The 19,545-nt window shown below is 44.7% G+C and overlaps 1 protein-coding gene across 1 annotated transcript in view; it reads left to right on the top strand.

Moving 5' to 3' along the window:
• The first annotated feature begins 9,240 nt into the window (after positions 1 to 9,240).
• Positions 9,241 to 19,545, top strand: part of Tcp11l2 (t-complex 11 like 2) — a 38,847-nt gene continuing 28,542 nt past the window's right edge. The window contains exons 1-2 of the mRNA XM_055627978.1: positions 9,241 to 9,375; positions 17,942 to 18,134. Coding sequence (XP_055483953.1) covers positions 17,978 to 18,134 — 157 coding nt within the window. The 5' untranslated portion in view covers positions 9,241 to 9,375; positions 17,942 to 17,977. The remainder of the gene's footprint in view (positions 9,376 to 17,941; positions 18,135 to 19,545) is intronic.

Here is a 19,545-nt window from a genome sequence, read left to right as displayed (position 1 = left end):
CTGAATTGAAATCACAGTCTTGAAACCTCGTGGACATAGCTGTGTGAACATAGTATTGCTGAGATTGCAATGGCTGGTACCATCATTTGGGTCCCCTATTCTTTGCAGGCTCTAAGAGGCTCGTCCCTGTCTTCCTGGTCAGCTTCTAATGGCACCTGCTTGAGGTTTGTGCCTGTACAGCAGTTGTCAAAGTAAATGAAGAAATAATCTTTCCATCTCTGACAGGAAACTATTAGCAGGCTTACCATATCATACTCATTTTGATTCCTATAATAAAATAATAATGCAAAAACCTTCGTGTGATGTTAGTGTTGTCAACTTCATGGGATTTAGAATCACCATGGAAACAAACCTCTGGGCAAGTTTGTGAGAAATTTTCTAGATTACATTAGTTGAAGTGGGAAGATCCACCCTTAGTGTGGGTGGCACCATTCTGTGGCCTGAACTGAATCAAAAAGGGATAGCAAGCTGAGTACAAGTCCCCCTTTCCCGGCAACTTGGTTGCAATGTGTCCTGCCACCCCTTATTGCTGACATCATACTGTTGTGGGCATCCCCAGCTAAGGGCCATTAAGGCTCACGGGGCAGCTTCCACTGACCTGATTACAGAAGTAAATTGGGCAGAGAGTACATGACCTGATACAGGGGAGTCCTCCTGGAGACCAGCAACCAATGGCAGCCTCAGAGATGGTGTGGAGGAACCTGATTGGTCGCCCAAAGCTATATAACATGGTCTCTCTTCCTGAATAAAAGAGTCTGCATCCCCTCGCCCTCTGATTGCATTCGTCCGACTCCAGGTAGCTGTGTGATGACTCTGTGCCTCTCACCCCCTCGGCCTGAACCCCTGTCCTCACCCACGGGCTGGATCCTTGGGAGGAGGACCAACATCTGGTGCTCTGCGTGGCCTTGGCCCCCCTTGGCATTTGGGAAACGCCCCCTGTCTGTGTGTTTCTTGGCTGCTTGTGGGTGAACATGCAGCCCCCTCTTCCCTTCCTTTTCCCTCCGGTCTGTCGTTCCCCCTCCACACCTCCTATATGACAGAGCAACCCTCGGGGAGTACTCACCAGGAAGATGGGTAGCCAATGATGGCTAAGACCCCAAGAGCTGGGGCAATCTAGACAGGCGCTGTCGCTTGAGACGAGCGCCCGAGGCTTGGGGCCAGCAGGGCTGGGGCAAAGGATGCCGTCTCCCAAGGTCATGATAAATAAAAGGGAGGGCATGTGGGCATCCCCGGCAAAGGGCCATTAGGGCTCACAGCCTGGGCAGCTCCTGCTGACTACAGAAGGAGTTGGGCTGGCAGAAAGTACATGGCCTGGTGACCTTAAGTTGGAGAGTCCGCCCAGAGACAAACAACCAATGGCAGGCTCGGAGGTGGTGTAAAGGGACCTGATTGGTCGCCCAGCTACATCTCCTGCCCTCTCTTCTGGACTAAAAGAGCCTGCATCCGAATGCCCTCAGATTGCATTTACTCCCGCTGTCTGTGCAGTGACTCCTGTGCCTCTCAACCCCTCGGCTGGACCCTTGGGAGGAGGAGCAACAGACTATTCTCTAAAACCATAAGCCAGAATAAACCCTTTCTCCCTTAAATTGCTTTTGTCAAATATTTTGGCACAGTGCTGTGTGAAGTAAGTATACAGTTCGGGAAGTTGGAAAATTTCTCTGGTTTGTCTCTGACTTAAGCATAGTGGAGTAAGATAGAAACTTGTAAATAGTGACTTGTAAGATAGTAAGATAGTGACTTGTAAATTTATTTAATGGTTTACTTAAAGCACTGCTCTACTACTCCTAGTCTGACAGCCACTTGCTACCTGAAACCAGATAATCTGGGTAATAGCTAAACAATGGGTCGTTGTCCTTAACAGCCTGACCAAAAGCGCTTACACCCGTCAATATTATATATATGCCTCTGAAAACAAAAGGCTGACCACCATCTTTTGCTTCTGTAAACCCACCTTGTAGTTTTAGAGTATGAAATGAGAATGCAAACTGCACCCAGGACCAAGGCCTTTGTTCAGGAGCTGTCTTGGCTTTGTTTAGCAGCAACATCTCCTTTCTTCTGCTCTCGTTGGTGTTGGAGTGGTTGTTCCAGAAAGATTCCTACAACAGATATTTTGTATATGGGAATGTAATCCCCACAGAGATGCTCACGTGCTTGGAAATATAATCAGACCAGGTGTTTAGGGGGTGCTAAGGTAAGTAAGAGGGCTTTGCCAGGTAATTAAGATTAAAGTCACCAGGGTGGAGCCTTTGTGAGTGAATTCAGATAGCAGAAAGAGATCAGTGGACATTTTGTCTGTTTAAACTTGTACCTGAAATGTGAACTAAAATAAGCCTCCTTTTTTACCCATCCAGTCTGTGATTTGGTGTTACTGGAAACAGGACATAGACTAAAGTAGCAAACTGTGCCCTGAGACCATCCCCAATGCTATCTGACACCTGTGAAGATGAGGGCTCATGTACAGTGAGTGGTGAAAGTTGGCTATGAACTCTGAATGCAAAACCTCACCTTAGCCCTACATACGACACTTCCTTTTAATTGGTTTGTTCATTTAAAAAAAAATTTGACTACCTATGCTTATAAATTTTTAAAAAGCCATTCATAAATATGAATCCTTTCTTCCAATAAAGACTTGGGCTTGAACTTTAAAAATTGCTTGTGACTGAGAGCCTCATGGCACAGGTGTAGAACCACATCCACTCAGGGAAGTTAAGGCTGCAGGTGCTTGTCTGAGATTGCTGTGAAAATGCTGACCAAAAACAACTTGGGAAGAGAAGAGTTGATTTCGGCTATCTCCCTGGATAGGAACCTGGAGGCAGAAGCTGAAGCCACACATTGAAGAACATTGTTTACTGGCTTGTTTCCCAGCTCACTGCTTGTTACCTTCCTTATACCCCAGGACAGCTACTCAAGGGCAGCACTGACCCTCCATATCAACTGTCAATCAAGAAAATGCTCCCACAGACTTGTCTGCAGGCCAACCTGACAGGGGCATACCCTTCCAGGATAACTCTAGTCAGTGACTAGTTGGCAAAGAATTAATGAGCGCAGAACTCAAGGTTAAGGCTAATTTGGGCTTCAGAATGAGTTCAAAGTCAGCATGGACAATTTAGTGACACCCTGTTTCAAAACAGAAAATGAAAAAAGAGAACGAGGTACACAGGTCAGATGTACAAGACAAGCCTAGCAGATACGAGGCCTTGATTCTAACCCACTATTGGAAAAAATGAAAAGAAAAAATGAAAGAAAAGAAAAAAAACATTCTTACAGTTGTGTTGTAGTTTGTTTCATGAACCATGTCAAGCCCTAAAATCTTTCTCTAGGAACCATTCAGAAATGTCTTGCATTTGTTTATAGTTTCTAAACACAAAATTTCATTCTTTTTTTTCTCTACTTCATACATACACATAGCCACATAATACACATGTACATATGTGTAAAGGTACATTATGTGTGTGTGTATAAGAGAAGCATGGGCAGGCTCCCATTGCAGGATAGGGAAGAGCATTCCATTCTCATTGCTTCTTGGAAGACCTGGCCAACCAGGAACCTGGGCCAGGCACTCTATTAGGTAATGAAATGCAGTCATAAATATTTCAAGCACTCAGTTGGTACCGAGGTTGTATGCTCTTGTCATGTAACTATGGAAACGTGATGGTCAAGAGGTAAAGCATGTGACGTTGCACACATGTGTTTAGGTGTGGTGTGTGTGGGAAACCACACAATGAGTTCTTCTGGTTTCTAGTTTTGAGTGCCAGTCTGGTGAGTCACCACTGAGCACGATTTTGTTCAGTCATAAGCCCTCGCTGTCCTGGCGTGACTGCTCCTCTAGAGGGCCAGGAGCCCTGGGAAGAACCACTGTGAAAGGGCTGAAGGGTCAGAAGTCTTCATTTGTCACTCTCAAAAGCTGGTGGGATTGTTGGAGGAGTGTAGTTACTGAGCACCTCTGGACAAACTGCAGCTGCGTTTCTCATGTTCTTGCCACCTTGGAAAAGGGCACTCAAGTTTATCATCAAAGACGGGAGGGTGAAAGCTGCTTGACACGAAGGAAAACTCCATGAACTAAAATACATCTTCAACGCAACAATCTAAAAGAGCAAGGACCAATAGCCCCACACCACATATAAAGAATTTTAGCCTGCCATTCAGAGGGGCCTTAGGCAAATCCCTCCCTTCTTATGGAAAGCTCCATTTATTATCATGACTTTCTAAAATACCGATAAAGAGAAGATAGGAAAGCCATCTTTTGTTCTGTATTACTGCCTGTCTCTAGTCAGGCAGTTTGGGGACTTGCAATGGTAAGACTGATATAGTTGTATGATAATGTGGATGAACGTGCACTCATTGAGAACAAACATGAGCTGTCTAAATGTGCAGCAGGTCAACCTCCCCTCCCCTCCCCCTGAGCAGGGTACCTCCTCATCAATCAGGTTTCTTTCAGTCCTCTTGGACGTGTTTTATAAGCAAAGCACTTGTGCGGGCTTGCCCCAGCCTAAATTCTCTCTGGCATAAACGGCAATGCCTTGCAATTGCTACTCTGTAACTTGTATTTGGAAGTTGAATGCTAGCTGGAGAATCACACGTTTCTCTTCCATCTTCCAGGTTTTACATCTTATTTTAGAAGCGCTTGGGTGTCATTTGATTTAAAGAGTGAGGGCCTACAAGTTGACTCACAAAAGCATTTAGAAAAGCAATTGCCTGGTGGGCCGGAGGCTTGCAGGAGAGGAATATCCTGGTGAGGAAACTGAGCCAAACACCTCTTCCAACTCCTATTGGTTTTCCTTGGCCCCGCCCACTTCCCACTTTACTGGCCACAGAACAATCTTCACTTTACTTCTCATTCTTTGAGTCCCACAGGAGAGTAGCGTTGTCCAGGTAAGTGGAAAGAAGGTGGAGGGATTGCTGGAACTGCTGAAGCTATTGCTGTTTTTAGTGGTTTTCAGGGTCAGGATCAGGCTGTGTCTAAATGCGAGGGGAGATACATAACTTTATACTCGGTTCAATAGAATCCAGAGAAAACTGGTTTTGATGATCTTGAAAACCGATCAAGCATCAGTTCATAGTCAAACTGGTTGGCAACTTAAACCTAATCTTCAAAGCCAAAGAAAAAAATACAAACATAGCAGTAAGATGTCTTTATTTTTCAATATGCCAGAATATTTTTAAATGTATTTATTTTTTCATTTTTGTGCATTGGTATTTTTCATGCATCTATGTCTCTGTGAGGGTGACAGATCTTGGAGAGAGAGACAGTTGTGAGCTGCCATGTGGGTGCTGGGAATTGAACCCAGCCAGTACTCTTAACCGCTGAGCCATTTCTCCAGCCCCAGTAGACTATTCTTTTAAGAGCAGTTTTGGGTTCACAACAAATTTGAACAGAAGGTATATGGCTATGGTTTGAATACTCAGTGCCTTATTTTCTGTTGTTTGCATTAGTCAGATTGCCTTCCTTTCCTCTGCCTTCAGTTGCATGTCCCTTAAGTTACTGGCTTGTTTTCCAGTCCCTTCTCTAGTACCTTAAGATGAAGAGGGGACATATCTAAGTCCATTAAGATTTTTCTTTTTCTTTTAATGGAACCATAGCTTATATAAGCTTATAAAAGGAAGGACATAAGTCTAAAATAATATATATTTTGTATAGTCAAAATTTTTGTTAGAACTTGCTTAAATGAGCTGTAATAAAACTTGAGATGAACATAGTTGTTGGGGTTTTATTTTAATTTTTCCTCTGGTATTGAAATAGATATCAGTTTCTTCACCTGACTACCAGATGAAGTAACAGATTTTCGTTAGAGATCAGGGTAAGGAGGGTGGGAGTTATTTAAGTATTATACTCTGAGGAAGGAGAATGGCAAGTTCAAATTCTGTCTGGACCACAGAGAAAGTTCAAGGCCAGCCTGGAAAACTTAAGAAAGCCCTGTATCAAAAATAAAATTAAAAAAAAAAAAAGGTCTGGGAATACAGATCAGGGGTAGAGCAGTTACCTAGCATGCATGAAAGACCCTAGGCTCAATCCACAGTACTGGGAATCAAAACAAAACCTACACTCATATACTTTGTTGTGAGACCAGGATCAGTTACATGATTTGTGGGGTTCAATACAAAATGAAATTACAGAAACCCTTGTTCAGAAAGATTCAAGAATGTCCAGACAGCTGCACTGGGACATAAACCAAGCAGGGGTGCTGTGTGGTCTCCTAGAGTAGAGTTCTAAGAAACGGGAAAGTGAGAAGCTTAGAAGTCAGGTAAACTCAGGAGGAGGGGCTTCCCAACCCCAGCAGAGGGAAACAGAGGGCTAAACCACTGACAGGGTTTCTTCATTCCTTGGGGCTTCTACTCCCCAATTCCAGCCCTCACAAGCAGTGAGTGTGTTACAGCTCAATTGGGGTTCCATTTAATTAACCCAAGGTGTAACTCAATCAGCAAATTGGTTGAGAGAGTTGCAAGTACTGTTTTTTTGTTTTGTTTTGTTTTTTCTGATTTTTTTCCCCAAGAATTTATTGTAATTTAGGACTCAGACTTCAGGGGTTCAAGATTTAGCTCATGGTTTGTTCATGGCTTCCAGGCTGACAGCAGTATTAGAACAAACAAATAAAACAAAACCAATAAACAATTCTCCCCAAATTTTTTTTTCTCTAAAAAAATTTTTTTAGAGGTGTAAAAAAGGAAATATATGCATTCATGGAAAATTAATTGATGGGTTTTTTTGGTTTGTTTTGCCAAGGATAGGAGATTTAAATATGTATAATTTCTACAACAAATTGTATTTTGAAGAACAACAAAGCTATTACCATGAGTCTTTCCAGTGGTTCAAAGCAGGTAATTTACAAATATTAGGTGCAAAACTGGGTGTAAAAGCATATGCTTGTAAACACAGCACCTCAGAGGCTGATCAAGAAAGGCCAGACGTTTGTGGCCAGCCAGGGATACATAGTGAGCCCTGTCTCAAATACAAACACAGAAATAGATGCAATAGCAAGATTTCTTCCAATACACTTTTAATGATTTCACCTGCTAAAGTGCTTTCCTTTTCAGGTATTTGCCCCAAGAAAGTCATAAATGTTACCTAAGTGAGGACTTCATCTTACAGTTTGGCCTATGGCAGGGAGGTGATACAAGGCTTTGTGTGTATGTATGTGGGGGGGAGAGGTGTTAAGAGAACTGCCTTCTGTTTAACAGTGCAGACCAGGCGGGGAGCAGTTGGTCAGAATTTTCCCAATGGCCTTTCGAATAACAAGCTATTTAAATGAAAGCAGTAGAAGATTTGTTTCCTGTATCTTTTCTCTTCCTGGTTTGGCTCTCTGATGTTGGCCTCCAGCCCACTGCACTCCACTTCAAACTCCTTAGCCCTCAACAGGCTAAAACTGGACTCATCCGTTGTGACAAAGATTACTCCCTTGTGCCTGCAAGAGGCACATGTCTGAGCTTTAAAAGAAGTGTCAGAGTGAGTTGGTCACCCAGGTAGAGCAGAAACCTGTGCTGATTCATGCTCACCTGCTCCTAGATAATGACATAGCACAGCACTCAGCTGCGTTAATACAAAGCTTGCAAAGCACATGCTGTTTTCCTGTGTCATTGTTAACATGGTTACCAGGAATTTAGAGATAGTTTTGGTTAATCTTTACATTGTGGAGTTGTGAAGTGGTGGTTATTTGGACAGCCCTGAAAGTGGAGGCTTCTGACATCTGCCGAGTGATATAGGAAAGAGCCAGGGTGCCAACAGCAATCTTTTTAATCTCTTGATCTGTGTCAGGTTGTGTATTTTACCATTTTTTAGACGTACTTTATTATTTATGTGTGTGTCTCTCTGTGCGAGAGTGTATGTGTGCTTATGAGTGTATGTGCATGTGTGTGCAGGTATTTGAGGAGTCCAGAAGACAGCATTGCACCCCTTAGAGCTAGAGTTACAGCTATTTGTGAGCCACCAATGTGGATGCTGAGATCCGAACTACCTGTGGTCCTCATGATAAAGCAGCAAGGGCTGCTAAGCCATGGCTCCAGCCTTAGGAGAGCGACAGATACAAATGTATACAAGTTGCTAGGTTGGTTTGTTCAGAATGACTTGCCAACTAGTTTCAGCAGCTAATACCAAGCATCTTGCTGTTTAGAACACTCTGGTTTACTCCATCCGCACAGAAACAGCAATTCCTATTATACTGAACATGACCTCCTGGGTGGGTCTGAACCCGAGACCAACCCACGTTATACAACTATTTCTATCTTGCTTTCAACCATTGTCTGCTTTCCTTTTTCTTCATTCTAGAATAACGGTGGCCATTTTAGATACGACTTTAGTAATAAATAGAAATATCTCAGCTTATACGAAATTCATTTACTTTTTGTATGAAGCTACCCACAGTAATACTAATCTGCACCTGGAAGAATAGTGGTTCTCTTTATGGGAAGACTATTTCTTCACATCCAGAAGCAAGCTCACAAGAAGTTATGCTTAGTAAGCCTGACCACCCAGATCCCCTCCCAGCACTTATTTACATGTGCCCAGGTCGAAACTTCTCAAGATAAGCTCTGCCAAAGAACCCTTACTTAGAAGAGGGAAACCGTTTTATCTTTGCACACAGGCAAGCCTTCTGGATAGGTGTGGCTCCCAGAAGCCAATCAACCTATTCAAGGGCCAAATCAGGACGGGTGTTTACAAGAAAATGTAGACGCGAGTGGATGACGCGGTTGGTCACATTTGTACGTGGGACAGCCGGTTTGGAACCTTGTTGGCTCGATTGACCCTGTGTGTGGGGCATTGTGAAGGTGGGCATCCAGTTTTCGTATCATTGCAGCGAGCGGGTACTAGTCCTCTCCGTTGGACTCAAAGTCGGCATCACCCCAGCTGATAAACGAAAAGAGACAGGGTTGGGGCGTCACCCGCTGCCCTAAGCCCGCCCCCACGCAACCAGGCCCCGCCCCCAAACTCCTCAAGCCGAACCAGCCTCTGCGCTCCCCGCAGGGCTGCCCCGGTTGGGGTGCACTCCGCCTAGGCTGACTCGGGCCGTACCACCACTGAGCATGGGGGAAAAAATCTTTTCCTATCAGACGGCTTTCAATCCGAGCCGGCTTCGGCCTATACGATAGGAAGCTAAGTAAAGTTGTGTCTTTAGAGGGAAACTCTGTGAGGGTTTAGCGCTCTCCTCCCGAACGTCCCCAGATCCCGGGGCCGCGGCCCAGCCTCCCCTCCAGTTTCTTCACGGATGGTCTCTCCCAGAGAGTACCTCCGGGCCCTTTAAATGCCGCGTGGGGCTGAAGGAGAGCGCTAGTGTTGACAAGCTAGTGAGTCCCCGAGCGTGTGCTGCCCTGGGTAGGGGGCTGCACGGAGCCCCGCGACCCTGGTCACCCAGCCTTCCTCGTGTCTCTGCGCGGGATCTGGGGGTGCGTACCCATCCCAGGGGAGGGGCCGTGGATCTCCTCAGGGCTGGGGGGTTCTGTTGCCCTCCGAGGTGGGGGCATTTGACCCCTGAGTGGAGGTTTAAAGTGGGGTTCGGTGGCGGTGGTGCCCAGGCTCCGCCGGGGCCGTTCGGCCGCGACGGCATCCCTTTGGGTGCGTGCCAGCGACTATACTCCGGGCGCGAGACGCTCCGGGGTCCCAGTGGGGCCGGGTCACCGCTCCCCCGGCCCTGGGGGAGTTGTTCTCAGCCGCGCTGGGGCCCGGGCCGCGGCCTGTGTTTGGGGCTTGTTGCCGGGTTTCTCCCGAGCTGGGCTCTGTCTCGGCAGTCCCCTCCCCCAAACGTTTGTTTTGACAGGAAACGTGGTGCTGCTGGAGGGAGGGGCGAGCGGAGAACGTGGGCGAGCGGGCGGGGCTCCTGAGACTTCCGTTGGACTTGGCCATACTGGAGGCCTTCTCAGGTCACACATGGGTCAGACCCTTGCCTTCTCAAGGATGGCTGTGTGCTCAGGGTGGCACCACAAAACATAGCAGCGAGATTTGGTGGCACGTGCATGACACAGTTACGTGTTTACGTTAGTGTGGGAGGAATTCGATATGACATGACGTTTCCTTTTAAAATGCGTTAATTAGACTGGGAATGTAGTCTTGTGGTAGAGCACTTTCCTGGCACATATAGGTTTTGTTCACTCCCGACCACAAGAAACCCAAATGATGGATTTAAACACAAAAATCTAGTCAACAAAGAAGTGTTAAAATGCAGTACAAGCAGAGTAGTGGAGACACTTAGGAGTGGTACCCACGTGATTGAAGTGAAATGTCTTGGTACTTAACCTTGAAGACCAGGCAGCTTGTCCTTGTCTGTAGTGAGCCCCTCAGCTCCCAGATCTTGGCTCTACCTTCCAGCTGATAATGAGGTGCTTAAGCTGGGTCCTGGTGTGGGAGGATCACCATCTGCTCCTGCCTCCATGGATTTCATACATTGCCCTTCTTGAAGTGATCCAGGGCTGAAGGGACCCAGTTGTGTGTACAGGCAGCTAACATGAGGACACCCCGGAGTGTGAAGATGGGTGTTAAAGTAGGCAGCAGGGATGGAAGGAGAGTGCTTTCCAGGATAAAAAGGGCCTAGAAATCCTCCCTGATGCTGCCATGATGGGGAGCACAGGCATCTGCCTTTTAGACAGTGGCTGGCTTGTTGCCTGTTGTCTAGCTCTCTGTTGGCTCTGAGTAGATGAAGACCAGTATTATTGTAGGGACTTTCCCTCGGGCCTAGGGCTTTGCTTTGCTCCGGGCTGGTGCTCAAGCAGTGTTTGCTAGCATCTGCAAGTTTCCTTCCCATCAGAGCTCAGTGTTGCCTTTGATCCCCCCTGTTCTATGGGTGCTTTGTGCCTGACTTTGTGCAGTCTTGAAGGAGGGCACCCAGTAAATACTTATTGACCCCCCCCCCCCCAACCTTAACTCAATGGATTGCATTCCTCGGGGCCCTGTTTGACAACTTGAACAATTTACTTGGAAATGTTTTTGACTTACTGGCTGTAAGCAGTTAGCCCTCTGGATAATACCTGGGTTTTAAGGAGGGATTTTTGCAGCAGATAAGGAATGATACTCTAATAGAGAACTTTTGTCACCATAGTGGGTTGGTTGAATGTTATTTTGTTGATCAGTCTCTTTCCGTTGTGTCCTTCACACTATAGTGCTTGAACAGCTGTCCCAGGGTAAGGTCAGTTGCTTCCTCAGGTTCAAGTATCCATGTGATGATAGATCAATTTGGCAGAGAGGGAATGGAAAGAATGAGCACACACTGATTTCCTCAATCATTCTGGAGTAGAATGAATGGGCTTTAGGGCTGCAGCCTGCTGCCTGGCTTCAAGCTGAGCCTCTGCACTGCTGTGAACCTGTAAATACTATCTCTCCGAGCCATAGCTCCTTATATTTAAAATAAGAATAACACCCACTTGACACAGTTATAATGCACATTTGAGGAAATAAATTATTTTAAGCACTTACAGAGTGTATTACTGAGATGACGCTCCATAACTATTGGTTCTGTTTGTATCAGTGAGTGCCAGAAGAGCTCAGTGGTGCTCTTTTAAGCTCCTAGGAGTTGAGGCTTTGCTAGCCCTGGAATTGTGTTGGGACAGGCACTGGATACTGGAGAAAGGAATACTTCCTTACTGTATGACTTTTAAGAATTACTGGGAAGGCAGAGATACAGTTAAACTACTCTGTTAAGTGACTACTTACTGAGCAGTGCGATTCAGGCAGGACATATCAAAAACTTGAGGTGTTTTATGAGTAAACATGGAACAAATTTGTTCATGTAAGGATATCCCCTGGGTTTCTGTTTATCTTAGGCAGTGGTCTGAACTCTGGTGGCTTACAAGAGGCACATGGGAGCTTCAGGCAAGAATACCTTGAGATTGTGACATTAAATTCCAAATGGTAATGATATGATGGGATGGTTGGCATGGCTGTCAGTCTCCCAAAAGTCTGCTGTGCTTAGATCTGAAGGGTTTTGGTTAGGAAAAGAGCAGAGAATGAACTCACACTTTTCCATAATTGGCATTGATTGGTTCTTGAGTGTGGAGCCCTTGTGACCTACATTTTTCATTGGGTCTCATCTCCTAATACTTTCAAGTTGGGAGTGAAAGTTCTGGGTCCTCTGCAAGAGCTGCAGGTGTTCCTAAGTGACAAGCCATCTCTCTAGACCTACAACATTCCACCTAGGGTTGGATTCGAGACTCCAAGGTCTTGGTGTAAAGCTAACACTGTGGTTAGCAAACACTTTCACAGACTGGATGCTCACATTGATAGTTCCTTCTGGAGGAGTTTGATCCAGTGGGCCCTAGCCCTGATTCCATAGTTCACTAAGCTTTGCTCTTCCTAGTGGTTCTATGCCTTATACAACTTTGTCTGGATTCCCAGGCCATTCAGTACATCCTTTGAAGTCAAGCTGAAGGTCGTAGCTCTTGCATTCTGGGTGGCTGAAGAATTAACATCACCTGGCTGTGGTCAACACTTCTTGTTTGTATCTGTTCTATGACAAAACTTTTCCTAGGGAGATAAAACACCCCAGAATAGGAAGCCCTCAACAGACCAAAGTATGGGTACCATCAAAGTCTAAGTTGGTGAACCATGAATTTTATTGATGGTGCTTACAGGAATATGGGTGAGGGGATACTTACAAGAACAGAGGTGGCTCAAAGACAGCTGCATCACCAGCATCAGTTACAGCTCACAAAACTTGGAACTGGGAACACAGCTCAGCTCCCATAGGCGGGTCAGCAGGTTGAAGAGTGTTCTTTCCAAATAACTAGTCTAAACCTTTCCCAGGCTGCTTGGCTGATTTCTGTTTCTCTCAGGCTTCTGCTCTGGTCTCACAGTTTTTGCCCCTTGGTTTGTTTATCAGGAGGGAGGGGCCTAGTCATTCTGGTCAGTTCCAGGGATTTCCTGAGGCTGTTTTGTGCTGTTTACCTTGTTAAGGAGTTTTTTCAGGAATGACTATTTCAGTCTGGTGGTAAACTGCTACACAGCATCATTAGTACAGTTCCTCATGGTGTGGGGATCCTCCAACTGTGGAATTATTTTTGTTACTACTTCCTAACTGTAATTTTTGCTACTCTTATGGATTGTAGTATAAATATCTGATATGCAGGATATCTGATATGTGAGCCCTGTGTAAGGGTTGTTGCACACCCCCCCCCCCCCAAAAAAAAGGTGATTTTATAGGTCTGTGATCTGTGAACCAGAGTTCAAGCAGAGTCTTAAGGTAGTAGAGGGCAGTAGATACTGGTGGCCTCTGGATGCCTGTCTAGAAACCTTCTCAAGGTTCTGCCCTTTGATGGGATGTGATGGGATGAGCAGCCTTGAAGACCTTTGAAAGGCTTTCAGGAACTTTCTCCATTATCTTCTGAGCTTCCCCCACAGATACTCTTCATGTTCCATTCACAGTGTTATAAACATTTTCTAGTCTTTCTTCTAAATCCTCCAATTCCATCTCATTGCAAGTTCTAAAACTCCCTCTATATTTTCAAGTACTTCATACAGCTACAACCATCTTTATAATTTCCGTTTTCCATCAGTCTGTTACATGCTTCTATGAGACAATACCACAGACTAATTTATAATGAACAATAATGTATTTGGCTCACAAATTTTGGAGGCTGGGAAGTGTATGACCTAGGAATCAGTGTGTGTGTGTGTGTGTGTGTGAGTCCTACGTGCTCCATTATATAGAAGGCGTCCTGTGGGCCAGGGACTACAAAGGAGTTCAGACTTCCACCTTAGGACCTTTGAAGATCAATGTCAGTGCATACATGAGTCTGGAGCCTCTATGATATAACTCCTCCCATTAGGCCCCCTCTTAACAGTATGTTGCCTTGTGGGGGACACCATCAAATTACCACAGTTTGTCGAGGATCATATCCTCAGCCTCTGGTTTTCATGACATTAACTTTTTTCCAGTATCATAAATTATTTTTATACTGTCATTTTTAATAACACTTAAACATTTGACTTAGACTATTTCAGGTAATCTACCCAAGTCTTACCTATCTTCAGTCTGCAGGTATCACGAGTTAGGATCAAGAACTCTATCTGCTTGGCCAGCAGTGTTCTTACTGCTTCAGTGGCATGTATGTCAGTGCTGGTGGATGTTTGTAATCCTGAACAATACAGGGTCATGTATAGAAAGGGTTTTCTATAGAAAGGAAATAAGGATTTAAAGTCAAATATAAACTGAGGGATCACAAGCAAATTAGAAACTGATCTCCATGCTCTCTGTGGTGGGACAGAATGCTAGCTCTAGTGAGACACATGACTGACACCTTTAGATTCTAGTATACATTCCCTTGTCTCTAAAATATTAGCAGTAAACTTCCACCATTTATCCAGTAAGTCTTAAGGTGATTAACTCCAGTCGTTCCCCTGAGAAGGAATGGCATAATGCCATATATTATAAAAGAATGGAATGATAAATAAAAATAATTACGTTTCTTTAAATAATATCCATTGTAGTAATGTTGGCAGCTTTACTTGGAAGTATCTTTCATCTTTACCTCTGACCGGTGCTTCCTTCCTTGATTTACCTAGGAGTTGCTTTGGTGACCTGATGGGTGGATCTGCATTTGTCAGCACGAAAGGCATTGTGCTTCTTTAAAACAATGTTATTATCAGCAGTCTTAGAGAATCTGAAATAGTTGAAGCAGTTACCCTCAATGCCTCTTGAGTCACATTGATTTGTCCCCAGATAACTCATGTGGAAACTCATAACTAAGGAATGTAGGAATTGATGTGAAGACCATCTACACTATGGCAGGCCATTTGTTAGGGGTTTTATACTTCAGACAGGTGCATGAGTTCTGTCCTAGGGTCAGTGCCAATCTTGTTTCTCTGTAAGGAAACATGATTATGTTATCCTGAGGTACATTTTCCTGTTTTAATACTGAAGGTAATTTGACAAAGAAAAACACACAAACACCTGTTTATGTGTCCTGCTGTCTCCATGTCAGACCCTGTCCTAAGCAGCCCTCTCCTTAATTACTAAGTGAAATCTCACTCCAGCACTACAAGTTAGGCTTTCTGGGTATCCCCGTATAAGAAATGGACAGTTTCTTACCAAAGTAATGAGTACCTTGCTTCGATGACAAGTTTCTGCTTGGACATGGGAAGTCCTCGTTGTTAGCACGAATGCTTTCACCATCTGAAGAGCTTCTAAAAAGTGTGACACTTTTCAGCTTTTTGTTACAGCCCAGTACCTGAGATTCTACTTGCAGTGACATGTTGACACAAAACTTAATTATGATAGTTAAACATGCTTGCTTATGTTTGCTTTCTCAGAACATCTCATGATGTCTCATATAACTTATGGTTTGAAGGAGCATCCTAGCAATTTCTGACTGAAAGAATCCATGTGGTAGCCCTACCTCCCTGCCACTCTTACCCACTCCCCCAACAAAAAGCAGCTGTACATGCAGTCACATAGTCAGCTGGTGACAGCCTGGGCCCTAGCTCTTAACCTAGTGCTTGGTTTTTGTTTTTTTTTTTTTTTTTTTTTTTTTTGGCATGGCACTTGACTTCCTTTCTGTTTAATTAAGAAACATACCAAATGTGCTGTCCTGAGCATTTACTGCAGTGGTTCATGCAACCATTCAGGTTTTTAATGTGGGCTCAGGGGACTTGAATTCAGATCCTTTTAAATGATAAGGAATATTTAATTAAATGAACAGTTGTAACTATTAGCCTTGTTCATAAATTCCCATAGACAAAATCTTTTATTCACCTTTACTTGGAAAATGCCTGTTGGTGTGAGGTCGCTGCAGTAGAGAAGGCAGGAGCCGGCGCAGGAGTGACAAGGCCCAGGGACTTGGAGTTTAAATAAGGTGAGCATAGATGGTAGTGCCCTTGCTCTAGGGCATGCACTTGGCAGCCCTAAGCTGTACATGTGTAGGGCTGTCAGTTTACAGATGTTCTAGTTAAAGCTGTACCAAATAGGATTCAATGACTGTGATTCAGCTGACAGGGTGTCTTCTGAACTTGCTTTGCTGCTAGATGAAGCAGAGTCTCTCTTCTTCAGGAGATTCAGAACTAGTCACTGGAAGGAAACACCTGCAAATGCTTTCTTGTGGGTTGAGCATACATGTCCATGTCGGGGGCCTGCTTTATCACCTCAGCCTAGATCCTTGAGACAGGGTCTTCCGCTGTACCTGGAGCTAGGGTGGGAACCTAGGAAGTCCCATAAATTCTTCTGTCCCTCCCACAGTCATGGGATTGCAGGTGCATGCAGCTGTCCAGGTCTTTCACGTGGGCTCGGGGGACTGGAATTCAGATTCTTATGCTTGGTACAGCAAATGTTCCTACTCATTGAACCATTTGTGCAAATCTTTTGTGGAGATGGAAGAGATGTGCTACAGACTACTGAGAGGAGCTCCATGAGCTGTGGGTGGAGGATGGAGGGTGAAGGATGAAGGGTGGAGGGCTTCCTTAGGAATGAAGCATTTTCAAGCAATGCCAGCAATGGAAAGTGAAATGTTGGCAGAGAATGACAACAGCTCATTTTCTGCTGTTCCTTCCTGCCTTCCCCAGAGCATTGTTGTAAGTGCTCAGGTAAAAACTAGTTTCTGCAGGATAGAGGAAGCTGTCTTGCCACTGAAGAGCCAAGAGCTCAGGACTGTTTGATAGCCTGTGTCTATGGTCATTGTGTTTGGGATTCTAAGACAGGGTAAGTGCTTCCAGTGGTTTCCCCTTACCTCTGTCTGCAGAAGTAACTAACAGTTCTCTGCTTGCTCAGACTTTGGCCTGGGCAGAGGTGCATCTCTGTGAGTGTCAGGAGTGAAACAAACTTGGTTTGAGACCAGGTAGACATGTCCTTGGGCCATTTTACCTTATCAAGCTCCCACCCCCAGGTTTATCATTGTTCTTGTTAGCACCTGAGAGATGGAGCTTGCCCTGTGTCTCACAACAGTGTCTGGATCTCCTCTGTAGGCACCCCTTATTCCTGACCTCTCCTCCTTTTTTCTTGTGCTTGTTACCAGTACTTTTTTGCATTTCCTTCATCTTCAGTTAACCAGATCCCATCTGTTTGCTCAGTTACTCTTCCCAGTGCGCTAAGTGCACAATAGGTACTCTGCAGTTATTAACAGAGCCCTTATAGAAAGTGTGGAGATATTCCTTGTGTCTCCGAATATGCATAGGAACCCTACATTCCTAGGTACTCAGCAAGTTGTGCTAGGTGCTGTTGTTACAAACCAAACACGTCTTAGTCTTCATGCTGTGACAGTTCATATGAAAATGGAGGAGAGAAGACTTGAAAGCCCAGAAAGTCTCCTCAGTTTTTGTGTCCTGTGAGAGCCTCACAGAGGCACCAAGAGTTTGAGTTTGAACATCCTTAATTTAAAAAAATTCATTTCTTAAATTTATCCTGTGTATGTGTATGTCAGAGGACACTTTGTGGAATTGGTTTCTCCTTCTGTCATGTGTGTTGCCAGGATTGAATTCAGGTCATTGGATTGGTAGCAAGTGCCCTTACTCATGAGCCATCTCACCAGCTAAACTTATTTTATATAAAACAAAGCAGTAAGAACAGTAACTACATTTGAGTGCTGCATGAAACCCTGCGATGAAGTCAATTCTTTTCAGTTTTTACAAAGTCCTGGAAGGTAAGTCTCTGAGCCCCAGTTTCCCTCATGAAGTCAGGTGGTTAAGTGACTTCCCCAGAACAGAATAAGAAATCTAAGGAGCCCACAAGAGCCTTACTATACCAACCATGGGAGTGTATCAGTGGTCTGGGTGCATTTCAAAAGGACCTGTCATCACATTTCTAAGGATCTCCTGCTCCACATTTGTCCTGCATATGGCCTCAAAGCCACTTTTGTCTGGGAAGGAAGTCTGGGTAATTTTGCAAGAGTCTTGCCCAGGCTTCTGGGGAAAGGGTAAGGTAATCTGTTAGGGACTTCCCCCCCTTTACTGTCACACCTGTGGACATTACTGTCTATTCTGGAAGCCAGAGGAAGTACCCCAGAAAGTTGATTCATGACCATGTCTCTCTCTCTGCAGGTTCTCATCCTCTCCCCTGCCCCACTGTGATACAGGATGCCTTTCAATGGCGAGAAGCAGTGTGTGAGCGAGGACCAGCAGAGTGATTCCGAGTCTTCGCGGTTCTCCGAAAGCATGGCTTCGCTCAGTGACTATGAATGTTCCAGGCAGAGCTTTACCAGTAATTCCTCTAGCAAATCCAGCTCTCCTACCTGTGAGCAGTGGGGAGCAAGGCGGGGTGGCAGTGTGCTGGCTGTGTGTATAATGGCTTTGAAACTCAGAAGTGCTGTGAGCACATCACGTGTCCCCTTCTTTCTAGACGCACCACCATAGTGTGCCAGAGCCACTGTACAGGTCTTCCTTCCGGTGTCCTTAGGAACAAGTTTGTAATCTCATGTCATTTTGAGCCTTATCTCTAACCTGTTTGCTTTTTATAACATGGATCTAAACCCTATACCCAGCCCTGTCTATCTTGTCTCCTAAATGTTGGGAGCAGCCCTTCTTGAGATTACCTTGCGCAGGTTAGGATGAAGTCAAATTAGTCTTTCCTGTTTCATATTGAAGGAAATTTGCCTTTCCAGAAGGGTGGACAGGAAGTAAAATAATCTAAAGAGGGCGTCTCTGCTGATTTCAACCAGTGTTGTGCAATCCCCCCCCCCCCAGATGAATCCACAAGGAGAATTACTCTACTGTGGGTTGTGAGAGAGCCAGAAGAGTGGCCCTCACTAGGAGAGACAGCTCTCTTCCTCCTCCTCCTTCTCCTCCTCCTCTTCTTCCTCTTCTTTTTCTTCTGCCTGTGGACACAGGAGACGTGTCAAGCAGGTGTTTTGGTTTAATTTTTCCTTCCCCTTCCCAAGATTTCACTCTGTAGCCCAGTCTGGTTTGTTACCTGTGGCTGTGTGGTCCTCCTCAGCCCCCTGAGGGCTGCAATTGTAGGTATGAACCACTATTTCTGATTGTGCCTTTTTTTTTTTTAAAGTTTTGAATTAGCATTTTGTTTATAAAGAGCATAACATCATAAACTAGCAAAACTAAGGTAGGAAAAAGCAACTGATCTTCAATAAGATCAGATCCCCACTTAAACAGTTTTGTTTATTTTTTTATGTTACCAGTTTTAAACTTGGAAAATTGATTGTATAGAGAAAAGAAGGGATTACTTGCAGCAACAGCTGCCAGCACGTTGCTAAATCATCATCCTTCACATAAGACTCCTACCTTCAGCATTGTAACCAAGCACTTACTCATGATGGACTATGTCCCAAACACTGTTCTGGTGACCACCTGCTCTGTCATGAAGTAAATAGACTGCACATTTATTCACTGATTAGTCATTGGATGGTCAGTTTCCATCTTTTTTTTTTCTCTTTTATAAATGGGGTTTTATGAGCATTCTGATGCATTGAGAGTTTCTGGATATGATGGATGAGTGGACCACAGAATACAAATGTTTTTAAGGAGAATCTAGAAACTCAACAGCAGCCATGTAATTCTGCATTTGTTCTTGTTCTTGACACTGTCTAGAGTCTTTTGATACAATAGTACTTAGGCATTCTGAAGAAGGGTTTGCCAGTTCCCAGGGTCAGCCTTCTCTGTCATCCACCTCTACCTCAGTGCTTCCTCTCCCT

This window comes from Psammomys obesus, unplaced genomic scaffold, assembly GCF_907164565.1.
Source record: "Psammomys obesus unplaced genomic scaffold, mPsaObe1.curated_primary_1811, whole genome shotgun sequence".
Lineage (NCBI taxonomy): Eukaryota > Metazoa > Chordata > Mammalia > Rodentia > Muridae > Psammomys > Psammomys obesus.
Note: the sequence above shows the minus strand (reverse complement) of the source record. Positions and strands in the feature narration are given on the sequence as shown.